The sequence below is a fragment of the Oncorhynchus keta genome, chromosome 14 (assembly GCF_023373465.1).
Source record: "Oncorhynchus keta strain PuntledgeMale-10-30-2019 chromosome 14, Oket_V2, whole genome shotgun sequence".
In the NCBI taxonomy this organism is placed as follows: Eukaryota; Metazoa; Chordata; class Actinopteri; order Salmoniformes; family Salmonidae; genus Oncorhynchus; species Oncorhynchus keta.
In genome coordinates, this window is record NC_068434.1 from 46599764 (window position 1) to 46623649 (window position 23886).

Genomic DNA, 23886 nt, shown 5'->3' on the forward strand with positions numbered 1-23886 from the left:
GGGACTAACGGTCATATTACAAAAATGTCAATAAATACATTTGATACTTGATATAATTACTCTTATTCTTATAAAATTGGTATTTGTATTTCTCTCTAATTTGTCTATTTTTATATTAAAGAATTACGTGTCTTGGCGTCCCAATTTGCCAGTGTCGACAGCGAAAAATTAATCTTAGGACAATCATCCATTCTATCATCCATTCTGTGTCAGAAAATGTCCCACTTTACCAATACTCACCCTATTATTAGTAGTAGTAAGTAGTAGTAGTAGCAGTAGTAGTAGTAGTAGGCCTATGTATTATATTTAATATTTTGAGGAAAGGTTGGCATTGAAGAACGAGACCTAGGCCTATATCATATTGTCCCCATGTGGCACACCCACTTTTGTGTGTTGCTTATCGCCTCTTTTCTCTGAAAATAAATCCACGGTGGCGAACGAAAAGTATGCTCCCTTAACTCTGTGTAACTAACTAACTGCAGGCAAGGATAGAGTAACAAATCAGAAAGTGCCTGCCCCCCCCCGCCACTCATGACAGCGCAATAGAAAGAGAAGACAATAACACGTTATTAATCTTTGATTTAAAAGCACAAAAAAAGGGAATCTTTGCCTCGACCAGTCGAAAGATTGAGTTTTTACCTATTCCATAGCACTGGGCATAAAACATAATATTTGTGGTCAAGTTATGGTTGGTGGCAATAAGCGGATGCTTTTATTGTCGGAGGAGGATGCCCGTTGGATTCCGCTACTTTCATGATGCCTCTTTCCTTCTTCCTTCTTCTTCTGAAAATGTATGGTATAACGAATGTTTTAATATTACAAATCAGCAATGAAGGAAAGTAATCGTTCGAGGAGATCGAATTGCGTTTTCAAGTTTGGGTTTTATAACTTTTTTGGATCTGTGCTCTGTGTGGTTTGGTGTCGCTACACATTCTTTCAACTCTTGGGTACGTCGATGGCGTAGATGGCGCAGTGCTAAGCCTTTTCTCCCCAACTGGAACCTGGATCATATCTCGAATACTTGGATAAAGCTTCTGAAGTTCCCACAATAACAAAACATTTTTTTTTTTACCTCCGTGGATTATAAACGCAACCCTGGAGAGCAGAAGAATAGGGGCAATTGTCGTTTTCTGGAGAGGAGGAATGCGGAGAGAAAGAGACATCTAGAAGGATGCTGTTTCTTGTAAAATGGAATTGAAGATCATTATTGAAGTTGTTGTGGTGGTTTGTTCATTTTTTTCTTTGAGTTTTAGCCAAGAACTCAATCCAAAAGGCAGAAATGTATGCAAATTACCAGGGTAAGTATAGCTGCACTGCGGACGCGGAATAACGGGCTTCTGTCGATTAAAAAAAGGAGTTGCCTGCCTCTATCGCTCTCAGTGCGATGCAACTACTAGGCTACTTGTTGATTATTCAGGTCAAATTCTGAACTATTGTGCTTTGAGTATTGACTACTCACATTGCAAAACTTTGTTTTAGACTCGGGTTCTCTTGCCCTCCACTACCTAAAATAGTTCATTTTCGATATTGTGTAGGCTAGTTGGTCATATTTCTTTTCATATGCACTCTCCTTACACAAGGAGGAGTCCATCTGAGGAGCAGCCATCCAGATGCTACCTACATCTGGAACCGTGGGTAATGTTCTATAATTTCACATAGGGGGCGCTTCCAGGCCTTATATATTTAGTGTCACTGGCCTGAAGTCGTGGCATCAGCTTTATGGCTGAAAATAACCCCACAAATGTTCCGCAGCTACCAGAAACAAAGGTAAGTTGTAGACTGAACTTATAGACAGGGGGTGCATCAAGTTAGCTTAAGCCTACATTTCTTATTCACCAGTTAGCACCTTTACTATGCAGACTGAAAACCACATGTCAAAGGAGGGTCGGTGTAGGACCAGAGTGTGTGAAATCTATTAACATTTTGGCATTCCATAATAGAGGTCGAAGCCCTTCTGTGGTCTGGCATTATACACATTTAAATGACATTACAAGTAGACCCCTGGGCCCTGCCTGCGCTTTCGTGTTAGAACGTGATGAAATGTGCCTCAATAGACAATGGTGAGCATGTACAGTGTCTCATAGGCAAAACACGTCCTTTGTTGTCAAAATTGTTGCCCAAATGTCTATAGTTGGTTTGAGGGTCATTACTTTAACATTTAGCATCCATGAGGAGTGTTAGTGCTTACTGTAAACTATTCTCTATCCTTTATCTTCAATGAAATCACACACGTTTACTGTTGGCCCCACTCTCAATTTAAAGTCTCTACCACAATCCTATTCTTAGTGTTTTAACTGGCTTGGATGATTTATTTTTTTGCAGTGCACCACCCATATCATTTTCTTTCGTTTGTGCATTTTGTTTAATCTCTTTACTGGGTTCACTGCTCACAGGAAGAATATAGGGAAGTAGTTGTTCATTTATCATTGCTGCTTAGCACTTCCTATCTGTGCCCTCGTGTTACTAAATCAGCTCGCTGACTGTAGTGGGGGCCATTGACAACATTAACAACGTTGGTTCACATCATCGCGGTTTGTCAGTATTCAATGCATCACAAAGTACCATGGGAAAGTGAGAAGAAGAAAAAAACACAGAAATTGAGAAAAGTTGCTATCTGATTTTTTTCAGTGTTGAGAAACAAATGATATGTTGTTGAATGAAGTGTTCAGTACTAGAACACTGTTCAAAGTGCCAAACGTAACAGTACTGTGGCCGATAACGTTTATAGGCTCATTTGAGTAACACAAGACAAATGTGGGTCCTGCTTTGGTAATGAGAGACCAATGTGAGTCCTGCTTTATCTCAAAGCGTCACATTTGTTACGCAAATCAACATAATGTGTTCTTTTCCAGAGTTGTGATGGATTGAGGCTGTATGTCAAAGGTCAGATGGGGTCATCTAAAATCGCAGATACCACTGACCACATTGGAAATGCTTCACTGATAGGAGATTTGATTAATATCTTACAAACAGCTTCTTGTGAGATATAAATAAACCAACACTGCTTTTTATCCATGTATTAGCTCATTCTTTAGACCCAATCCAGAATAGTAGGCCTAAATAAGACCAGTATCCATTAGACTCTCCCTCTGTGTGACAGACCCAGGTCTGGCAGGTTTTAGAGGGGAAAAACAGCGCATGTGTGTGTCTGTGTGCACGTCTGCTTCTGAAGGCAGAATTCCGCCCCCAACACTTTAGAGGAAGTAAAAGTGTGGCGGGGGCCTCTGGGAGGTCAGTGGTGTGGGAGGAAGAAGAGAAGCATCTGTCCTTTCCTGACAGAGCAGTGCGGAGAGGAGAAGAGTGCAGAGTGGAGGGGATCTAGCTTTGCTTCAAACTAGACCGCCAAAGACTGCCTCTCTAAACTCACTCCCCACTCCTCACTCCTTCCTGGCTAGACGTGGGGTCATCTTTAAATAGTATTTGTGTTCTTTCTGATACCAAAGTTGTGCTTGATTGAGACTGACTGACACACTGGATCAATGGGATAGTCCCAAAAGTGCAAAATATCACCCTTCAGGTACGCCTGGTTGGTTCAATCACACATTAAAGTATTTGCTACAACTGTGGTTGTAGCAAGCTAGCTATTGCTAGAGTTGCTCTTCTATAGTCTCCATGGGTTAGCACTTCAGAGGCTACTATTGTTCTGACTGTTGACTGCTGACAGGCCGGGCAGGAGAGGTCGAGTTGAAGGGGCTTTGGAGAGAAGGATGTTTATGTGAGAAGTGTGTTATTCATTTCTACCCATTTCTTTGCACATGGAAAGCATATGGAGAAACAAATGCTGCGCAGACGTTTAGAGTTTTCAGCGTTTGCCACACGAAGGACAAGTGTGAGGACTGAGGAGATGACAGGATAGTAGTGGTTGTGCAGGGTGGTGGCATGTTGTTATATTCCAGTGTCTGTTTAAGTTTCCTTGCTTATTTTCTTCCTCTCTGACACTCTTGTATTTCCTCTCCTCTCTGTCAGGTCATCAGGCTTTGTGTGCTGCAGCGGGTGGGGGCAGATAGGAGAGGAATGTTTGACACGTATGTATACAGCATATCAACATCATAGCACAGTATTTTTATATGTACAGTTGAAGTCGGAAGTTTACATACCCTTACATTGGAGTCATTAAAACCTGTTCTTCCACCACTCCACACATTTCTTGTTAACAAACTATAGTTTTGACAAGTCGGTTAGCACATCTACTTTATGCATGACACAAGTAATTATTCCAACAACTGTTTACAGACAGATTAATTGACTTATAATTCACTGAATCACAATTCTAGTGGGTCAGAAGTTTACATACACTAAGTTGACACAAAGTTGACAGCTTGGAAAATTAGAGAAAATAATGTCATGGCTTTAGAAGCTTCTGAAAGGATAATTGACATCGTTTGAGTCAATTGGAGGTGTACCTGTCGATGTATTTCAAGGCCTACCTTCAAACTCAGTGCCTCTTTGCTTGACACGATGGGAAAATCAAAAGAAATCAGCAAAGGCCTCAGAAAAAAAATTGTAGACCTCCACAAGTCTGGTTCATCCTTGGGAGCAATTTCCAAACGCCTGAAGGTACCACGTTCATCTGTACAAACAATCGTACGCAAGTATAAACATCATGGGACCACGCAGCCGTCATACCACTCAGGAAGGAGACGCATTCTGTCTCCTAGAGATTAACATACTTTTGGTGCAAAACGTGCAAATCAATCTTGTGAAGATGCTTGAGGAAACAGTTACAAAAGTATCTTTATCCACAGTAAAACAAGTCCTATATCGACATAACCTGAAAGGCCGCTCAGCAAGAAAGAATCGACATAACCTGAAAAGTCGCTCAGCAAGAAAAAAGCCACTGCTCCAAAACTGTCATAAAAAAGCCTGAATACGGTTTGCAATTACACATGGGTACAAGGATCTTACTTTTTAGAGAATACTTTCAGGACAACAAAGTCAATGTATTGGAGTGGCCATCACAAAGCCCTGACCTCAATCCTATTGAATATTTATGGGCAGAACTGAAAAAGCGTGTGCAAGCAAGGAGGCCTTCAAACCTGACTCAGTTACACAACCTCTGTCAGGAGGAATGGGCCAAAATTAAACCAACTTATTGTGGAAGCTTGTGGAATGCTACAACCGAAACGTTTGACCCAAGTTAAACAATTTAAAGGCAATGTTACCAAATACTAATTGAGTGTAGGTAAACTCTGGGAATGTGATGAAAGAAATAAAAGCTGAAATAAATAATTCTCTACTATTATTTTGATATTTCACATTCTTAAAATAAAGTGGTAATCCTAACTGACCTAAAACAGGGAATTTTTGCTAGGATTAAATGTCAGGAATTGTGAAAAACTGAGTTTAAATGTATTTGGCTAAGGTGTATGTCAATTACTGACTTCGACTGTACATGTTTATATCACTTAGGGCCTGTTTCCTGGACAGAGATTAAGCTTAGTCCTGGACTAAAAAACAATTTCAATGGAGGTTCTCGGTTTGGTGAAACCAGCCCTCAATGTTTAATATGTGGACATGTAGTGATTCAGTACATCCTCCCCATAGCTCTCTGTGAAGGCAACTTCACCTGTAAGGAAAATGAGGTATGCGTTAGGCCCAATGAATGCCGCTGTCGCCATGGATACTTCGGAGCCAGTTGTGATACAAGTAAGCACCTTGTTTTTCGGACACATCTCACACGTCCTGTCCTAAAACATCAGAAAGGACATATTCACCTAGATATAAGACATCAAATAAATGTTTGTGTAATGCTTATGATGTTCTCACCATAATATCCTGATATTACTTCATCCCTCCTTTTTCAGAGTGCCCCACCCAGTTCTGGGGCCCAGACTGCAAGGGCAAGTGCCAATGCTTTCCCAACGGCCAGTGTGATGACGTGACGGGCAAGTGCACGTGCAACACTAACCGCTGGGGGCCCAACTGCGAGAAGCCCTGCCTCTGCCAGAAGGGCAAGTGTGACCAGGACACAGGCACATGCACTTGCCAATATGGCTTTTGGGGCCCTCAGTGTGCAAACAACTGCTACTGCAGTCTCAACTCTGTGTGTGACCAGAACACAGGAAGGTGTAACTGTAGTCCAGGCTGGTCGGGGAGGAATTGTGCCATCCAGTGTAACTGTAATAACTCTCCATGCGAGCAGTTCACGGGTCGTTGCCAGTGCCGGGAGAGACTGTGGGGCCCCCGATGCGAGAGGTATTGTCAGTGCATCCATGGGAAGTGCAACCAGGCGGATGGCTCATGTACCTGCACACCGGGATACCGGGGGAAGTTCTGCAGGGAACCGTGTCCCGCAGGGTTCTACGGACAGAACTGCAGGAATAGGTGAGGAACCACTGGAGAACATTACTCTGTGTCATTATGACTGAAGATAAGACATTTTGACAGATGGGAAACTGAAAAGCCATGGATTCGTATTAACAGGGATTTCTCTTCATTTTTTCCCCAAGGATATTAATGTTAATGTTTTTTTCCTGATACGCACTATATTGTGGTTTTGGAGTTTTGATTAGAAATATGATTTGACATACGCTCCAGCTGATAACCCATAACATATCTTAAAATAATTGTCCAGTGTTTACAGATTTCTATAGAATATGAAATGTTAATATGAAATGTTAAATAAGTATTTTAAATATCTGCTTTTCTGTGTTGGAATGGTGTGGTCGTACCCCAGCAACAGAATGGTCTGGGCGTATACCGGTCATAAAAATTATTCATGCGATTATAGGATTTTTAAAAATGTATTTATTTAACCTTTATTTATCAAGGCAAGTCGGTTAAGAACATATTCTTATTTACAATGACAGCCTACATCGGCAATGCTGGGCCAATTGTGTGCCACCCTATGGGACTCCCAATAACAGTCAGTTGTGATACAGCCTGGATTTTAACCAGAGTGTCTGTAGGGACACCTCTAATACCGAGATGCAGTGCCTTAGACTGCTCTGCCGCTCGGGAGCCCAGGAAGAGTCAACAGCATTATTTGGGTATGAATTAATAGAATATACATTTTTAAAAGTGAGATTTTCACTGGAGAGTTAGTGACTTTAAACATGATCGGTAAAAGTGTATTGGGGCGATACTGTGGTATTGCCATTCACAGTATCTCATAATAATCATCCAATATGCTGAAGCCATTCAGGTTAAGTGATTTACCTTGCTCAAAGTCTGCAGAACTCATGTTATACATGAGCTGCTACATAGCCGCTTTCCCACACTTCTCTGACCTCTATGTCATAGAAGTTATAAAAAAAGGCAGTCCTGGAAATGTATATACAGGGCCCGCTAAACTGTGTAGATACCAACACAAAGATTCGCTATGAAAATGTTACCAAATAGTTTTGCTGTCAATAGGCCAGGTCAAAAGTAGTGCACCACAGGGAATATTATGTTAATTTGGTGCCGTTTTGTGGGCAAATGTCTCAACCACCATCCTGATGCCCTCTCTCCCTTCATGTCCTGACTCCAGGTGTGGCCACTGTAAAGGCCAGCAGCCCTGTAAGGTAACAGAGGGGAGGTGTGTGACCTGTGAGAGGGGCTGGAATGGGACCAAGTGTGATCAGATGTGCCTGCCAGGCTTCTTCGGAGAGAACTGCCTGGATGTGTGTCCCCCGTGTAAAGATGGCCACTTCTGCAACCGCATCGACGGAAAGTGCTCCCACTGCAACCCCGGCTGGATCGGGGACAGGTGAGAGAATGGAATGGAAACACACATACACACACACACACACAAACACTTTTTTTTGCTTCTACCTGGTTGTTTGTTGCACTCACCTGGTGTCCCAGGTCTGAATCAGTCCCAGATTCGAAGGAGAGGATGAAAACTAGGAGTGTTTTGGCCCCTCGAGGACCGACATTGAACAGCCCTGCTCTAGTACAACACTTGAAAACATAACTTCAAACAAAGACGTACAGTTATGCTAATATACACTTGAATGCAAAGCTAGAGAAAGTGTCAATTGTTGTCTACTTTTCAGCATGTCAAAATGTAATTTACATTATATACTGCATTATAATTACTATTTAAATACCTGAACTTGTACTGGCACAGGCTTTCATGTTGTGCTAATGGTTCTGAGACATGACTCACAGCTGATGTGACAATGATCATAATAAACAACATTCATTCCTGTTTTGTCTCCCTGGTCGGTAGGTGTGAGGTGCGCTGTCCCAACGGGACTTATGGGGATAACTGTGAGAATGACTGCAGCCACTGTTTTAACGGCGTTTGTCACATTGCTACCGGAGAGTGCCTGTGTGAGCCGGGATTTTACGGGACCTAGTGAGTCAGACCTTTCACCAAAACATCTTAATGTTTACGCTTCCCTTCATGGCTACAATACCCAGAGAGCAGTGGCGGTCGGTGCCATTTAAGATGAGGGAGGACAATTTTTTTTTAATGAACATGGCCTTATTTCTATTGCAGAATATTGGATGACTATCATTCATACTCCATTCACTCAGCTCATTGTAGCATTGACAGGTTTAGGCTACTACATGATACTAACATTTTCCCTATACCCATCTTGAGGTTGCGACAACCTAGTCTATGAATGAAAGTTTACAATTTGGGAGCAAAGGTCGAGAGAAATTTGAGTAAGCAAGGTGACAGACATTGACACTTTCAATACCGCCTTGCACAATCTTGCCTGCATCTAGCTGATCAAAGGTGTAATCATTAGTCAAACACTTGCAAACAATAATTTCTATTGGACAAATTCCAGGTATGTTTATTCCCGTTTAATTCTGTTTGTTTTCATTTTAGAAAAGTTTTTCAACAGAATCGGTGAAATGAATACACCCCTGATCACACGCAAACACAGTTCACTTTCATAGCAGCCACATAAAACAGCATGATCGATTTGAGCTTTGGATTATTCGTTCTCGCATTTACTGCTGTATTTTACTAGCTAAAGTAAGTGAATGTGAAATAAATATAGGTAGCTCCTTCACTCCCTCTCTTTTTCTCTCTTGCTTCTCCTTCATTTATGAAGAAATTCATTTGTAAAAAACTGTTCAACTATTGTCTTTCTCTCTCTTTGAGTCAACTACTTAACACATTGTATGCACTGCAGTGCTAGCTAGCTGTATTAGATTCATTCTCTGATCCTTTGATTGGGTGGACAGCATGTCAATTCATGCTGCAAGAGCTCTGATATGTTGGTAGACATCCTCTGGAAGTTGTCATAATTACTGTGTAAGTCTATGGAATGGGGTGAGAACCACAAGCCTCCTATGTTTTGTATTGAAGTCAATGTACCCAGACGAGGATGGAAACTTGCTGTCCTCCGGCAATGGGCAAAACAATGTGCTTTAATAGATTATTTGGTGAAGTGAATATATTTATTATGGTTTTATCGCATGGACACAGTAACTAAGTTGTTAGTGTCTTCTCTTTCTTCTAGCTGCAATATGACGTGTCAGATGGGTCAGTATGGAGTGAACTGTGCCCAGACCTGCTCCTGTCACGACAAGAACTGCAACCCAATGTCTGGGGCCTGCAACCTACGTAAGGAAACCAACTCACTCTCTTTCCTTAGTCACACACACATGTGCACATACACATGCGCACACGCGCACGCGCACACACACACACACACACACACACACACACACACACACACACACACACACACACACACACACACACACACACACACACACACACACACACACACACACACACACACACACACACACACACACACACACACACACACACACACAGAGAGACAGAGACACACATATACACCCTGCAAACTACGTAAGGGAACCACTCTCTTTATTACCTCATTCACTTCTACAGATCTGGGTGAATGTTAGGTCACTGTTTTTGAAGCCAGCGACACTGCAAGACCTAAAATGTAGATGTAAAAATACATTCTTAGCAGAGTACTTGCGGCATCAAACCGTGGTGCTTCTAGTGATAAAGACGTTTTTATATTTTGGAAAGAAAGGCACAACATAAAGAGAACACACCCCTGCATGAAACCATAGGGAACATATCAAATGTGTGCACTGCACATGAAGGTCCCAAACCCCTTGCTTGTACTGTTTGTCTAAATATCCAGTTGATAGTGGTGACGGAGACAAGTTTGTCCTAAATGGCACCCTATTCCCTATATAATGTACTACTTTTGACCAGAGCCTTATGGGGGAGACAATGAGCACTAGCACACATGTCAATTCAGGTCAATGTAGTAGTTGAGCCTAACGGTGTTTCCAGACTGCCTGGTGTCCTTTTTTTACTTCTGTGTTTGTTGGCCCTGTTCCTGTCCTGCTGGAGAGAGAGAAAAGAGGAAGAGGAAGAGAGAGCTGGAGGAAGAAAAGAGAAGGGATAGAGGGAGGAGAGTAGCTTGAGGAAACAGGGTTACCAAATGGACATGTTGGGAAGCAGTGATGATGTCACCAGGTCAGGCCTTTGGGCTCTGCCAGGCTAGTCCCTTCCTTTTTCCAGCTGTGAACACAGAGGCCTTACACGCCACACCCAGGCCACACTTCCATTCATCCACAGCCTCTATGACAGAAGAGGGGCGTAGAGGGCCAGGGTTCAGCAGTATTTATCTATCTGCTAACATAGGTTATCTCACTGATGGCGTCATCTGACTGCACAGTGCATGTATACTGTGGAAATTAAGGGTGCGTCTGAAATGGCATCCTATTCCGTATGCAGTGCACTGCTTTTGATTAGGACCCATAAGGCTCTGGTTAACAGTATAGTGCTCTATGTAGGGAATAGTGTGCCATTTCGGTCACACCCTGAGAGATGCTTATGCAACAGATGGACTGCTGTTCTGTTTAAGTGCATCCAGCTTAGAAAGGGAGGGGTGCTAATAAATCATCAATGAATTATGGCGGTATAGGGAGTGTAGTAGAGGAGTGAGAGAAAAGTGAAAAGATGGGGTTTGACAGATATTTCAGATCAATTTGTCTGTTCCACATTGACGATAATCTTTAATTCCCGCTTTAACGATAGGCCTACAGTATTTCCACAGTGTGGAGGGTCACCACAGTGCAGGACAGATTGAATTTCAGCTCCAGAGTTCTGATTCTGGGAGTTCAGGGAGTTCTGACAGAGAGCAACGTTAGTTGGTACCAGATATACAAATGGCTCTGGTTGGCACTGGCAGTCTGCACCAGTGTGGCACACCCAAAAATCCCTGCTTGTGTCTGTCTGCTGTTTCAGAGCCCAACCAGCGGATGGGAGTGATCGCGGCAGGAACCCTGGTCTCTTTTCTGCTCATTGTCCTCCTCTCGCTGCTTTGCTGCTGCTGCCTCTGCCGAAATAAAGATGACCACAAGTGAGTGACAGCCTGGTGTGGTGCGAGGGATGGGATTTGTTGGAAGGGAAGAGTGGGCCATTTGCCTTCCTTGCTAGTAGCTCATGCAGATGGCTCTATCCTTTAAAATAGTTGTTTGCCCTTTTATCTTATATCTGGGTCCTTGTTATAAGTCACAATAAGGGCCTAAAGTCTTTCCTGGTTAGTTCACATGGTGAGGAATAACGGCAGGCCCTGCGTAGCATATCATTTGTAGCCAAATCAAAAATGGGTCAGCATGATATTGTGTGTGGTCTTTTTCTTCACGTGGTCCATGAAATGTTGCTTGTACTGCAAGCGTGTCAATGCAGATGAACATTACCCACATTTCAATCAGTTTGTGGTGTTTCGTAATTTAGTATGTTTTCCATGGCGTCACCCCTCCCTCTTTCCCTCAGTCCTGACCAAGACAACTCTACCAACAGCAAAAAAGCCAAGCGGATCCTGTGTGGAAGATTCAGCCGAATCAGCACCAAACTCCCCCAGATCCCACTGAGACGACAGAAGTTGCCCAAAGTAGTCGGTAAGCACCAATCCCTCCTCCCCATAGTCTACCGCCTCAACCATGCCAAGACAGAGCCTGCATCCTAAATGGCATCCTATTCCCTAAATAATTCACTACTTTTGACCAGAGCCCTATGGGCCCTAGTTAAAAGTAGTTCACTATATAGGGAATAGAAGGTGTCATTCGGGATCCAGCTACAGCCACTTTCTTCAATACGATACTCTCTTGTTTGTTTGTGTATATGCTCCATGTGTCTCTGGATGATCCCATAGTTTCTGTGTCATAATCTTTGCACGCCTCTTTAACTCTTCAGCAAGAGGGAGAGAGCGTTTTCATTTGACCTTTGCTCTGTGATACTTCTCTCTGCGACTCTCTGTGGAGTGGTTTTCAGACAATGAATAGGGTTGAAAAGTGTACTGCGGCTGCCAAATGGGTATGGGGTTTCATCTGAGAGGAATGCACTGGTTGCAGGGCTTATTATTCCTGGCACCCTTAAATGCCATGTGTTCATATTATTACAACCCTAAACAGGCCCTTCTCTTTTTTTCTCTCTTTTCTTTACTCATTTCCCTCCTTCCCTCCTTCCTAAGAAAGTGAGTTGAGTTCCTACTCTGCTGGGCTGAAGGCAGTGTTATTAAGAGAGAATGGGTCAGTGTAGTGGTGTGGTGCTCGGGAGGTCTGAGTGGTGTTGAGTGATACTTTATCAAAGGCTGCTCTGTTTGTGTCAACGTGGATGGAAGAGGAGGGAGAGTAGCTCCTGTCTGTCTGTGTGGAGGGAGGGAGAGGAGGAAGTGGAGGAAGGTCTCGTGGTCTGGGATAGGATTGTCTGTCAGGACCCATCTCAAGTCAGCTTAAAGGATATTACACGTTGCCTACATACTGAAGAACTCTCCTTTGTCTACCCAGATGCCTTCTGGAATCTCTAGAAATTTCAAACACGGCCACATTCTGTGCCGTTCTGTTTTGTCTCTGCTATGTAGGAGTTAAATTGAATCATGGCTATCTAGACTGGTTCTGAATGCATGGATGGAAGAGCTCTGACAGTGCTCTGACTACATTTTGGAACTAAGAAAGGCCCTATTTGTGGGATATATTGTAGTTACCTTTACCAATTAAGATCAGTGATGGGGAAGGAGTTAAAAAGCGGTGACCTTGTTTCTTTCCTCTTTCACAACGAGTAGCATGTTCTTCTCCACTTCAGCGGTCTTCATTGTGCCTGCGTAGAAACACACACGGGAACAGTATTGTCTTTGTCATCCAGTTATCATGGGACATTTTAAGATCATTTTGCACAAACACTCTCAAAGTTTACTGTAACTTATAAACAAGCCGCCAGAGGCAACAGATTTTTTTGTTGAAAGTCTATGCGTATGACCTTTTAAACAAACAAGCCCTTTCATTATTTTTTGCACAAAGCATATCGTGCCATGTCTGGGTTGCGATCAAGCAAATCAAGGAGAACAAACTACCACTTTGGGAATTTGGAGAGAGTAGAATAGAGTTTTTGGTTCAAACCAAAAGCAATTCTTTCTAAGTTTTCATGACATGACAACACACAGCTATAAAATGACAACTGACTGAATTTAAGTATATACTTTGGAGTCCTTCTCCCAGTGTTATAGACTCTCTTGTTCATAAGGAGAGATAAACTGGTCAGCTTCTCTCTCTCTCTCTTTCTCTCTCTTGCTCTCTCCCTCCATCTCGAGAGCCAGGACGCTCTGCTCTGCTTTGCTTTCCTCATTGCCTGCCCACAGAAGCGTGGCCTGCCTGCCAGCGTTTTGAAACTCTACCCTCCCTGGGGCGCCGTCAGTCCCTTAAACATTCCACAGGAGGCCCACTGGACTCGAAACAGGAAGTGGACAAATTTACCCCAGCCCGTGTCAGACCTATGATTTACCCACACTGTGGTCAACACACAACAACAGATGTGGCAAGACAAAAAGCAAGATGAAAAAGGGGAGGAATAGGAGGGAGGAAGAAAACCTTTATGCTGTCTTTACACAAACACTCAACCGTTCCAAGACAAACGTAAAGAGAAGCAGAGGGAGGAGGAATATGAGGAAGAGGAAGATGAAGAGGAGGAGGAGGGGGGAAGAAAATATTTATGGTGTCTTTACCCAAACTCTCACCCAATCCAAGACCAATGTAAAGAGAAACTGAGGGAGGAGGAATAGGAGGAGGAAGAGGAGGCGGAGGGAGGAAGAAATCAATTGCTCTGTCTTTTGCATAGCTCATATAGCTCCTCCGCTCCTTCATACATAAACGTTCTCCCATCCCCCCTCCTCTTCTAAAAGCTCTACACTGCTTATAGTTTGTCATTCCATTCTAAGCATATTTATTCCACGCCCTATACTATAGTTAGCTATCTCACGCTCGGCTGGCTGCCTTCCCCCATTTCCATTCCGCAGTCCTCTGTGTGTGTGTGTGTGCGTGCGTGTGTCACAAATGGTACCCTATTCACTATACTGTATAGTGCACTACTTTTGGGCTCTGGTCAAAAGTAGTACACTATAATATAGGGGATAGAGTGCCATTTGGGATGCAATTGCATGTCCGAATGCTTTCCTGTGAAAAGTGATGTGGAGCGGGACCACCTGCTCCAGTGTAGCTGGCCTCACAGGCAGCTATGATAGGCCTGTACAGCTGGGGTTCATCACAAATGCACAGTTGTCCAATGGACTCTGTAGGCTGAGCTTTGGGCTTTCGCTGCTGCCCTGTCTCTCCCGGAAAAATCCATCCGGCTCCAGACTTTGAGTCTGGTGTGAACATTCAAGCACAGCAGTTGTTCACTGTATCATGAAAGAGAGAATGTATGGAATAAAGAGCCAGTTGGTTAGTTGGTCAATTGAGGTTACTTACAGTATGCCCTATGCTATACCTATTGGACACTGCATCAGTACTGACTAATATAGTCTCGCACAGACATTGGTTAAGTCAACTGGAACATTCTGCTATTGTACCTCCATGGCATTGGAGTCATCTGTTCATTATACTCTAGCATAGCAGGGCTGTTACAATAGTCATGAAGTGCATACCGTCCAAAACAGAAAGGCTGCCATTTATTTATGTATCGACTTTATTGAATTTGAACAAAAACAATTTCAGCTGGAAGAAAAGCTGCTATGAAAGAATTTCCATGGCCTTTCTTTTCTGTGTCCGTGGATAAATATTTGCATGGGCACTGTTTATATTATATTGTTTCTAACGGCTGCCATTGCTACAATCCAACTAATCTACATCAAGTCAATTTCCTCCATTTAATCCCTTCACCATGGCGGCATTATGTAGAGTTCTGAACAAGACTGGGATGTCACCAGATATATTGCCTGGAACAATTTCAGAAGTATGGAGAAAGAGACAAATAGTCACTTTCTGCTTGACTCTGCAGTATGCAGGATATCCACATAGTACCCACCATTTTCAGTGGAAATTCCCAACAAAATAGAAAGTCCCCTTGCATCAATCTAATTAACAAAATGAAAAGATTCCCATCAAAATCCATCTGTTCAACATCTGAGGTTAACTGCTATCCACCTATGTCACTGTTTGTCAGACCTGGAGACATCCCGAAAATCAGTCTTCTCACGAAAACGTACAGTATGTAGTGTCTGAACGGTTTAGCTTACAAGCTAATATGGAAAAGAGACTTTCACAAACAAGATGGTGTGGTCCATTTTGCTCTATGACAACCACATAGGACTTGTCTTAAGTTGGTACCGCCGATGTGCCAAATTCTGTCTGTATCATCCAAACCGTACAGACTAATATCACCACTCTATGGAAAGATGAGACTCCCACAAACACGATGATGTTCTCCCTTTTGTTCTACGACCCGCACAAGTGTCACAGGACTCGCAGGACTGAAGGTAACCCCATACCGGTTAAAACATTTAGTTTTGTTTTAATGTGTAAAAAATATATAGAAAAATCCTGAGCTGTCGTATATCTCTGGAATATAGGAGAGACACTTCAAATTCCAAATCCTAATGATGCATTTTTGGACTGTATGTATTGCCAAGAAAATCTGATACCTACAGGGGTCCTAAAAATTCTCAAATCTAAAAGCTAAATGATCCATGATATGACCATCTTAAAACAATTCCATATGTTAGCTTAGTACAACCCCCCCCAACCCCAAGGCTTAGTTAACAAGTGCTGTGAGAATAATAAAATAATGCTGCTCTTGCATTTACACGTCTCCTGGTACTCATTTAGCTGGAGCTGTACTACACCTGGTTGTGTTGGTGTTAGCAGAGGTCAGTTGTTTTACAGTTTGGGAGATGACATCCATGCCACAACGTTCATACTACAAACTCATAGCACAATAAGGACCACAATGGAAATACGTTAAATGCAGTAAATCCACTTGGGTGGCTGAATTGTGTTTAAAATGGTCAAATAAATCATGTCAAATACATAGAGAGTTGGAGGGGAACTTCCAGCCAAGAGAGGGTTGAGTTTTAGCTTAGTGTTAGTGGAGAACAAACGGATGGGCTCATGTGTCATCCAGTAGAGGAGGGAGGGTGTAAATTGATGTATCTGATGTGGTTAGTGTCCAGTTAACGCCCAGTCATACACACACACACACACACACACACACACACACACACACACACACACACACACACACACACACACACACACACACACACACACACACACACACACACACACACACACACACACACACACACACACACACACACACACACATGCACACAGTCAGTCCTCGGCCAGTTGGGGAAAGGAGAAGAGGAACCACAGACATCCCACACGAACACAGCTGTCCCCAGACTGAAGGGTCAGCAGAATACATCAACATCTAAAGAGGAGGGAGGGAGGGAGGGAGGGAGGGAGGGAGGGAGGGAGGGAGGGAGGGAGGGAGGGAGGGAGGGAGGGAGGGAGGGAGGGAGGGAGGGAGGGAGGGAGGGAGGGAGGGAGGGAAAGTACCTACATTTAGGAAATGGAGCATTCTGTCTATTGGAATGATAACTAAAGGAAAAACTTGAATGTATTTTTCAGTAAATAGCAGTTTCTTCAAGGAATGTAGAATCATGCAGACTGTCACAAAAGCATGAAACACTATTGAAACATTGTAGATAACTCAAGCCAGACTGTACCGTGCCTGACAACATCAACACACTCCACAACATCTCTCTCAATCTGTTGTTCTTGTAAGGTAGTCCTGTCAATCTACTTCTCTCTGACCCCTGCTTCTCTGTGTTTGTTTTCTCTCCCTGTCCCCCAGTAGCCCACCATGATCCGGAAAACACATTCAACTGCAGCTTCATCGAGCCCCCTTCTGTAGTTGAGCAGCCCTGCCCTTCCTCCTGGTCCTCCCAGGAGTCTTTCGATTCCTTCGAGGAGGAACCCAGCGATGATGGCCCCGTATACTGTGTACCCCATGAAGGTGAGTCATTACACACACACACACACACACACAGAGAGAGAGGCACACGGTCGGACACAAACGACAACGGACCTGTCTAAACAATGTGTGCCCCATGAAGGTGAGTCATGAGGAAAGAACAATAAACACTGTGATTAGCCACAGCTACTCCACAAATAAACACATCCAGGCACGTATGGATGCATGCCCATACACATGTACACACACAGATGTTTGAATTGAAGACACACAAACACACACACACACACACACACACACACACACACACACACACACACACACACACACTTGGAGTGGGATTTGTTTGTCACAAAGTGTAAAGGAAGAATACGTACTAGGATGACTGAGCACTGAGTCACACACTTCTGCAAAGCTAATTAGAGCGATATGATAGTTATCCTTACCATGTGCCATCGAGCCCTGTCCCTTGTGTTGATGTGAAACAATGAACAGGAAATATAATGGTAAAGTCATCCAATTCATGAATCTCTTCTTGTAGTTTGGTGGAAAGCATCATGGCTATCAGTTTATATATTATTTCATTTAGACACCCCCATGAGTTTATTGTTTTTGGAGGCCACAAAATTTCTTGATATTATTCAAGAAGATAAATATGATGTACACTCATTCTACATCATGTGAACATGCCTCATATAAGCATCCTTTATCCCTATTGATGTACTAATACTGTATATGAAGAGTTGAATTAAAAACCACTATACAGTGCCTTCGGAAAGTATTCAGACCCCTTGACTTTTTCCACATTTTGTTACGTTACAGCCTTGTTCTAAAATGGATTAAATAAATAAAAATCATCAGAAACCTACAGACATTAGCCCATAATGGCAAAGCAAAAACAGGTTTTTCGATTGCTATGAGACTTGAAATTGAGCTCATCCTTGAGATATTTCTACTTGATTGGAGTCCAACTGTGGTACATGCAACATGATTTGGAAAGGCACACACCTGTCTATATGAGGTCCCAAGAACACAGTGGCCTCCATCATTCTTAAATGGAAGAAGGTTGGAACCACCAAGACTCTTCCTAAAGCTAGCCGCCCGGACAAACTGAGCAATCGGGGGAGGAGGGCCTTGGTCAGGGAGGTGACCAAGAACCCAATGGTCTCTCTTACAGACATCTAGAGTTCCTCTATGGAGATGGGACAACCTTCCAGAAGGACAACCATCTCTGCAGTATTCCACCTATCAGGCTTTTATGGTAGAGTGACCAGACTGAAGCCACTCCTCAGTAAAAGACTCAGACCATGAGAATTTTACCTACATTTTTCCAAATCGCGCCCTGTGTGAAACAGTATATTAGAAACAGTGACATACACTCTGAATGACCTAAAATTATACATCCCATATTGGTCTTTCACAGTCAGGTCAACCCAAGCTGTACTGTTCAGTAGGTTAATACTATTGAAACAGATTGAGTCAGAAATTAGCAGGTTTCTGAGTCCCCCATTCCCCCATTTCTTTCAGGTTTTCGTTCTCAAAGTCACACCTTTTTCTTTTCTTCAGAAAAACAAAACAAAAATCCATAACAATGAACATCAGGAAACCACTTTTGAGGTCTTGTAAAAAATGTTTGATTAGCTGTGTTTCTGTAGGACATGATATGGAGTTTGCAAAAGAAAAGACCACTGGATTGATGCAAATAATCATCATGATATCATTCTGACAGATAGGCATGGGCTGCTTTGTAGCTAGTTAACATTTAATAGAGAAGGTTTTTAGGAAAGCCTTTCCATATCCCAGAAGACAGTTAGGCATATCAATAGCATCACTATATTTTCCCTGTTCCTTAATTGTTTGAAACCTGGACGTTTTACTTAATATTATGAGGCATGTCTTACCTTAATTCAAAGTAGCCTAAAGCCAAAATCCCACCATAGAAATGTGGAGGCAAGTATTTTTATAAAGATTTACTCGTATGCATTCTCCTGTTCTATTGGTTTTCATTCAACTTTCTTTCATTATCTAGCAGTCAAAGACATTATCCTAATCATATTACCAACCCATGATAATTGTTGCATCTTTAAATTCCACCTCTTTGTAATGGGTATTTCCAACTCTGTATTTCAATCTCTGGCCATGAAACCGCTTGCATTTCCACCGTTCCACTTCAGAACAGTGTTTTCCTGCAAATTGCATTTTGGAACATTCACGGATTGGTCTACTGCCATGTGTACATTGCTGCGCCTAAAATGCGAACAAATAATAGTTTATCAACATTTGAAGCAGAACATTCCAATCTGTTCCATCAGCCCTATTAATTGATACGGCTTATACCTCCGCTACACTACGTTGATACCTATCAGTGGGAATTAAGAAGTAAGTATAGGCAATGCCCACTGAAAAACAAGTGGGTATACAGCTAATACCTGCGTATACCCTCCACTACACCACTGGTCTTGAATACAAAATCTGAGAACAGTCATATTTTACACACACATGAAGGTACTCATAAGTGATCATTTCTGATCAAATAAAAAGTAAAAAATGTGTGGATATAGTGTTTTGGAAATGAACTTCATATTCTGACCACCTACGTATGATCACCATTACCATCCAAACTAAACCTGACTCTCATCAATTATATATCTTACTGTCCCATAGAGTCACTGAATGAGAGTAAGGAGAAGCCAGCAGCTGAGAAGCCATCCGCAGCAGCTGTGCCCAGTGAGGACGATGCAGGGGAGTACACCTCTCTGAAAGACACCAGCGCTACCAGCACCACCATCAACAAGCCTCAGGCTGGGGACGGGAGCGAAGCAACCCTGCTCAAGTCCTCTGACAGCGAGGGCTCCACCAGTGGCTCTGAGTCGGCCATTGGGGCCCTCTATGCTCGCATTGCACACCTCTCCAAGAACTCCAAGGACGAAGAGGATGGTGGTGGCAGCACAGTTACAATAGAGGTCAAAGGTAATGGCAAGCCACCGTCCCCGGGATGGAAGACCACCACCAAACCACGCCCGCCAGACCCCTCCACCAAACCGAAGGTGTCATGGATCCATGGGAACACCGGAGGTACCACACCCCCCCAGGTGGAGCAGCTGAACCAGGGGTGTAAGGGGCTGACAGTGCCCAAGGAGAGGACGACCAGGAGCTCCAGCGACAGCTCAGCCAAGAGTGAAGAGAGGCAGAGGCTGAAAGAGACATCCAAGGAGAAGAGGAACCAGGAGGGGAAGGGGACGGAGGTCAATGGTTCCCCCAGCAAACACAAGGCCCACCGGCTGGGAAGGTCCCGGGAGGATATTAACCACATGGAGCACATAAATGGAGTGGTGCAGAACGCTCTCAAGAAGATCGGTAACTTCCACAACTCCAACTCTGACAAGAAGGCGGCCGAGAAGGCAGCCGCTGTGGAGAACCCCAAGGAGCCGCCCAAGAGCCCCAAAGTGATCCACCCACACATGAACTCCGAGGCCGCCACACTCCTGGCGGCCCAGCTCAAGGAGAAGACGCAGAGCATCAACCGAAATGAGGGCACCGGCCTGGTAAAGACCAACGGCCTGCCCACCCCAGCCTTCCGGGACCGAGGAGACCGGGAGAAGCCCACTCCTCCGCAGAAGGCCAAGCGGACCACTCCGGCCACCCCAGGCCACCAGAGCTCCAACAAGCCTCTGCTGCCCACCACCACCAGCCTCCAGAAGATGGTGGGTGTGGGGGTCCCCACAAGGGACCCAGCCACCCCCGAGGTCGCCCCCAAGAGCCCGGAGAAGCAGGACTTGAACGGCTCCAGGGTGGGAGAGGGTGGTGGTGGAGCAGTGAACGTCACGCCAAAGAAGACCCCCATCAAAAAGCCTCCCAGAAAGAGAGGCAAGGAAGGGACATTGGATACTGCTCTGGAAACTAAGACACCAACAAAGACAGCAATTATGCCACCGCAGATAATCAAATAGACAATTCTTTACTCCGACCTATTGACCAGGGTTTTTTATTGTTACTCACACACATGACAATGGGGAATTAATTACTTTTCTTCCAAAGGAAACATGCAAAAGGACTTGGTGGTTTTTCATCAAAGGAATTTATTATGTGTGTGTGTGTGTGTGTGTGTGTGTGTGTGTGTGTGTGTGTGTGTGTGTGTGTGTGTGTGTGTGTGTGTGTGTGTGTGTGTGTGTGTGTGTGTGTGTGTGTGTGTGTGTGTGTGTGTGTGTGTGTGTGTGTGTGTGTGTGTGTGTGTGTGTGTGTTGTGTGTCCGGGACCAGTGGAAAGTAAGTAGAACTTTGTTTAAATTGTGGTTCTTCTCATTGGTGTGGGAGTGTGTTTGTATTATATTGAACTCATATACCTGCAATGTATCAGTTTTACACTTCAAAGTTGGACATAACTGTGGCAGTGGAAGAGTTCTGACAACGGCAAACAATCATCTTCTATTTTCTTCCATCTCTACTATATCCCTCCAATGCCCACCACTATATTTCTATAGGAATTTCCGACAATAATTGTAATTTAAAATGTTTTTCCTCAAGATTGTATGTGATGCAACAATAGAAATGTAATCTATGCAAAGTGAGGTCTCAAGTTGAAACAAGGTACTGAGAATACAAATACAGTATTTGTCTGTTTGATTTAAATTAGCCAGTTTCAATAAGGAACACTCCATAAAGGAGATTGTTGAGTTATTTGTATATTTTTCGTTGCTATGTTGTCCACAATCTCATGTTTTAGCTGAAGTACAGTACATTTGTTCCACAATTTTGTCAGTCACAGTTTATTGACAATGAAATGAGTAATCGATGCAAACTTTTAAGGAAGCACTTGTTGTCATTCCCCTCCTAACAGAGCAATAGCCCTGTATTCTGAAGGCACGCACTATATTATCTGGATATGCTGTTAAAAGCACCTAAAAAAAAGCTAAGATGCTGTTATGTTCTTTCGTCAAGCCTATTGAACAGCTAGTGTAAATGTCTTCGTCTTAGATTCTTTCCCACTCAATCGTTTTCAGCTTGATTCTTACGCACTAATAAACGTGGGTAGGCAATGTTCCTTATACCAAATGCTTCTGTGCATTGTTTCTGCAGCCATTGTTTTCTAAGAAGCACATAGAGACAGGTGTATTGTCACTAGGTCTTTGGCCACTAGAAACAGTCTGTGAGAGGCCTTGGCTTATCTGGTATTTCTCATCATAGTGTTGTTTTATAAAGGTTGAAGTCATGTTTGAATTCCAGATGAAATATTATACTTACATTTTGATACTTCAATCATTCTTTAACAGTATATTAATCATCCACCTACCTGACAGACAATCTAGTCATGTTACATTAGAAGGTTGCCTTTTCCTTAACTTGAATTCCAGTGTGGCTAAGTAGATGAATAATGCTAGCTAATTAAAGCTAATTGGTTAAAGAGGCCCTATTGAATCAAGGGTAACACTTACCCCGAAAGGGATGTATTGCTTAATCAACATTTCATATTGCATTAAGTTTGACTGGTTTTATACATATGAGGATTACTACATTACAAGAGGAGGCTCGTAGAAAAGAGTATGGAATATAAATACAACACTTAACCGAAAAACAATTAACCAATCTGCATAATATAAAGTAGTACAAAAGTGGCAGTGGTGTTCAGACCGTGGATTCAGACTTACTGTACATTCCACAGTTTTCAGAGCTATTTGATAGTGCTTAGGGGTTTTTTTGGTGCCTTTTTTGGCTTTTTATGGTACAGCCAGCCTACTCTTTGCCAGTGTTCTTTTTCGACACGTGAAGGTGTTTTTGTATCGGTATAATTGTATATGTTTGTAAGCTGCGCTTATATGAATTATTTTGCTACTTATTTTTGTGTGTGTCAATGAACTGGCTTTCATGTTACATTTGATTGTTTTGTGTCAGGCTCTCTGCAGCCACCGTATATGAGTATGTACTTTGTAAAGTTGCCCTTGGCTTGTCATTTCCCTTTTTTCTGTTGTTGTTTGGTCAACACTTAACTGCATGAAGCAGAGTGAAACTTATCTGGCATTAATAGCTCCACAGGAATCTATAGCCTTAACTCTCTTTTTCTTATCGACTTTCCCAATTGCTATCGTTTTGTCCGTAGGAAATATACAATATCAAAACTTCAAAGGATTATACAGGATGTGCATTATTGTGTTACCACTGTTATTAAGTACATGTAACTAAAACCATATGAGTTGTGTGATTATAAAGTGCCAATTTAAGCAAGCAGAAAACACATCTTTTTATATCTGACTGACTGGCCTCTGCCTGCTTTCACAGGCTACAGTACATATTTTTAAGCAGGGCCTCATAACGCTGCGGAAACATTATCAGTGATATGGTATATTTGTAACTCATCATTCTGTTTTGTTTGTTTGTCTGATCTGATTTTCAGTTTTTTATTGTCGTTGAATATTTTTTTATTTTTTTTATTTACTTCTTTGAAATAAAAGCGATACATGTAGCTAATATGGACATTCTCACCTCTCACATTAATCTGTGAACCTATCCCTCAGTCAACCTTTTGCGTGCTAAAATATTATCATTACCATCCCACAAACATCACACAGTGGCCCTAGAGTATTGATTTCAGAACCAGACGTATAGCTCCCTTCCCCCATCTGTAGCCTAAAACCATCCATCCTCTTAGCAATAATTGATATTTTACAGTTTCCGGTGACTCCTGGCTGCCTCTCTCCT

At 42.9% G+C, this 23886-nt stretch overlaps 1 protein-coding gene across 3 annotated transcripts; it reads left to right on the forward strand.

Moving 5' to 3' along the window:
• Nucleotides 1-455: 455 nt before the first annotated feature.
• LOC118393522 (scavenger receptor class F member 2) lies at nucleotides 456-23655 on the forward strand. 3 transcript variants are annotated; one of them, XM_035786256.2, is made up of 11 exons: nucleotides 456-1298; nucleotides 3967-4025; nucleotides 5545-5646; nucleotides 5805-6324; nucleotides 7472-7690; nucleotides 8156-8284; nucleotides 9408-9511; nucleotides 11189-11303; nucleotides 11720-11844; nucleotides 17075-17236; nucleotides 19859-23655. In XM_035786256.2, the coding sequence occupies exons 1-11, from the start codon at nucleotides 1189-1191 to the stop codon at nucleotides 21142-21144; spliced, it is 2931 nt and encodes a 976-aa protein (XP_035642149.1). In that variant the 5' UTR covers nucleotides 456-1188; the 3' UTR covers nucleotides 21145-23655. The 3 variants fall into 3 exon arrangements, with proteins under 3 accessions (XP_035642149.1, XP_035642150.1, XP_052317787.1); XM_035786257.2 differs by having other exon boundaries at nucleotides 11747-11844; XM_052461827.1 differs by lacking the exon at nucleotides 456-1298 and adding an exon at nucleotides 1322-1767.
• Nucleotides 23656-23886: the final 231 nt, after the last annotated feature.

Bases quoted from the DNA above. Each gene is read 5' to 3' on its own strand.
- LOC118393522 (XM_035786256.2), top strand. From the start codon at position 1,189: ATGGAATTGAAGATCATTATTGAAGTTGTTGTGGTGGTTTGTTCATTT. The intron at 4,026-5,544 runs GTATGTATACAG...TCCTCCCCATAG, and splicing joins AGGAGAGGAATGTTTGACAC to CTCTCTGTGAAGGCAACTTC. The intron at 5,647-5,804 runs GTAAGCACCTTG...CTCCTTTTTCAG, and splicing joins CGGAGCCAGTTGTGATACAA to AGTGCCCCACCCAGTTCTGG.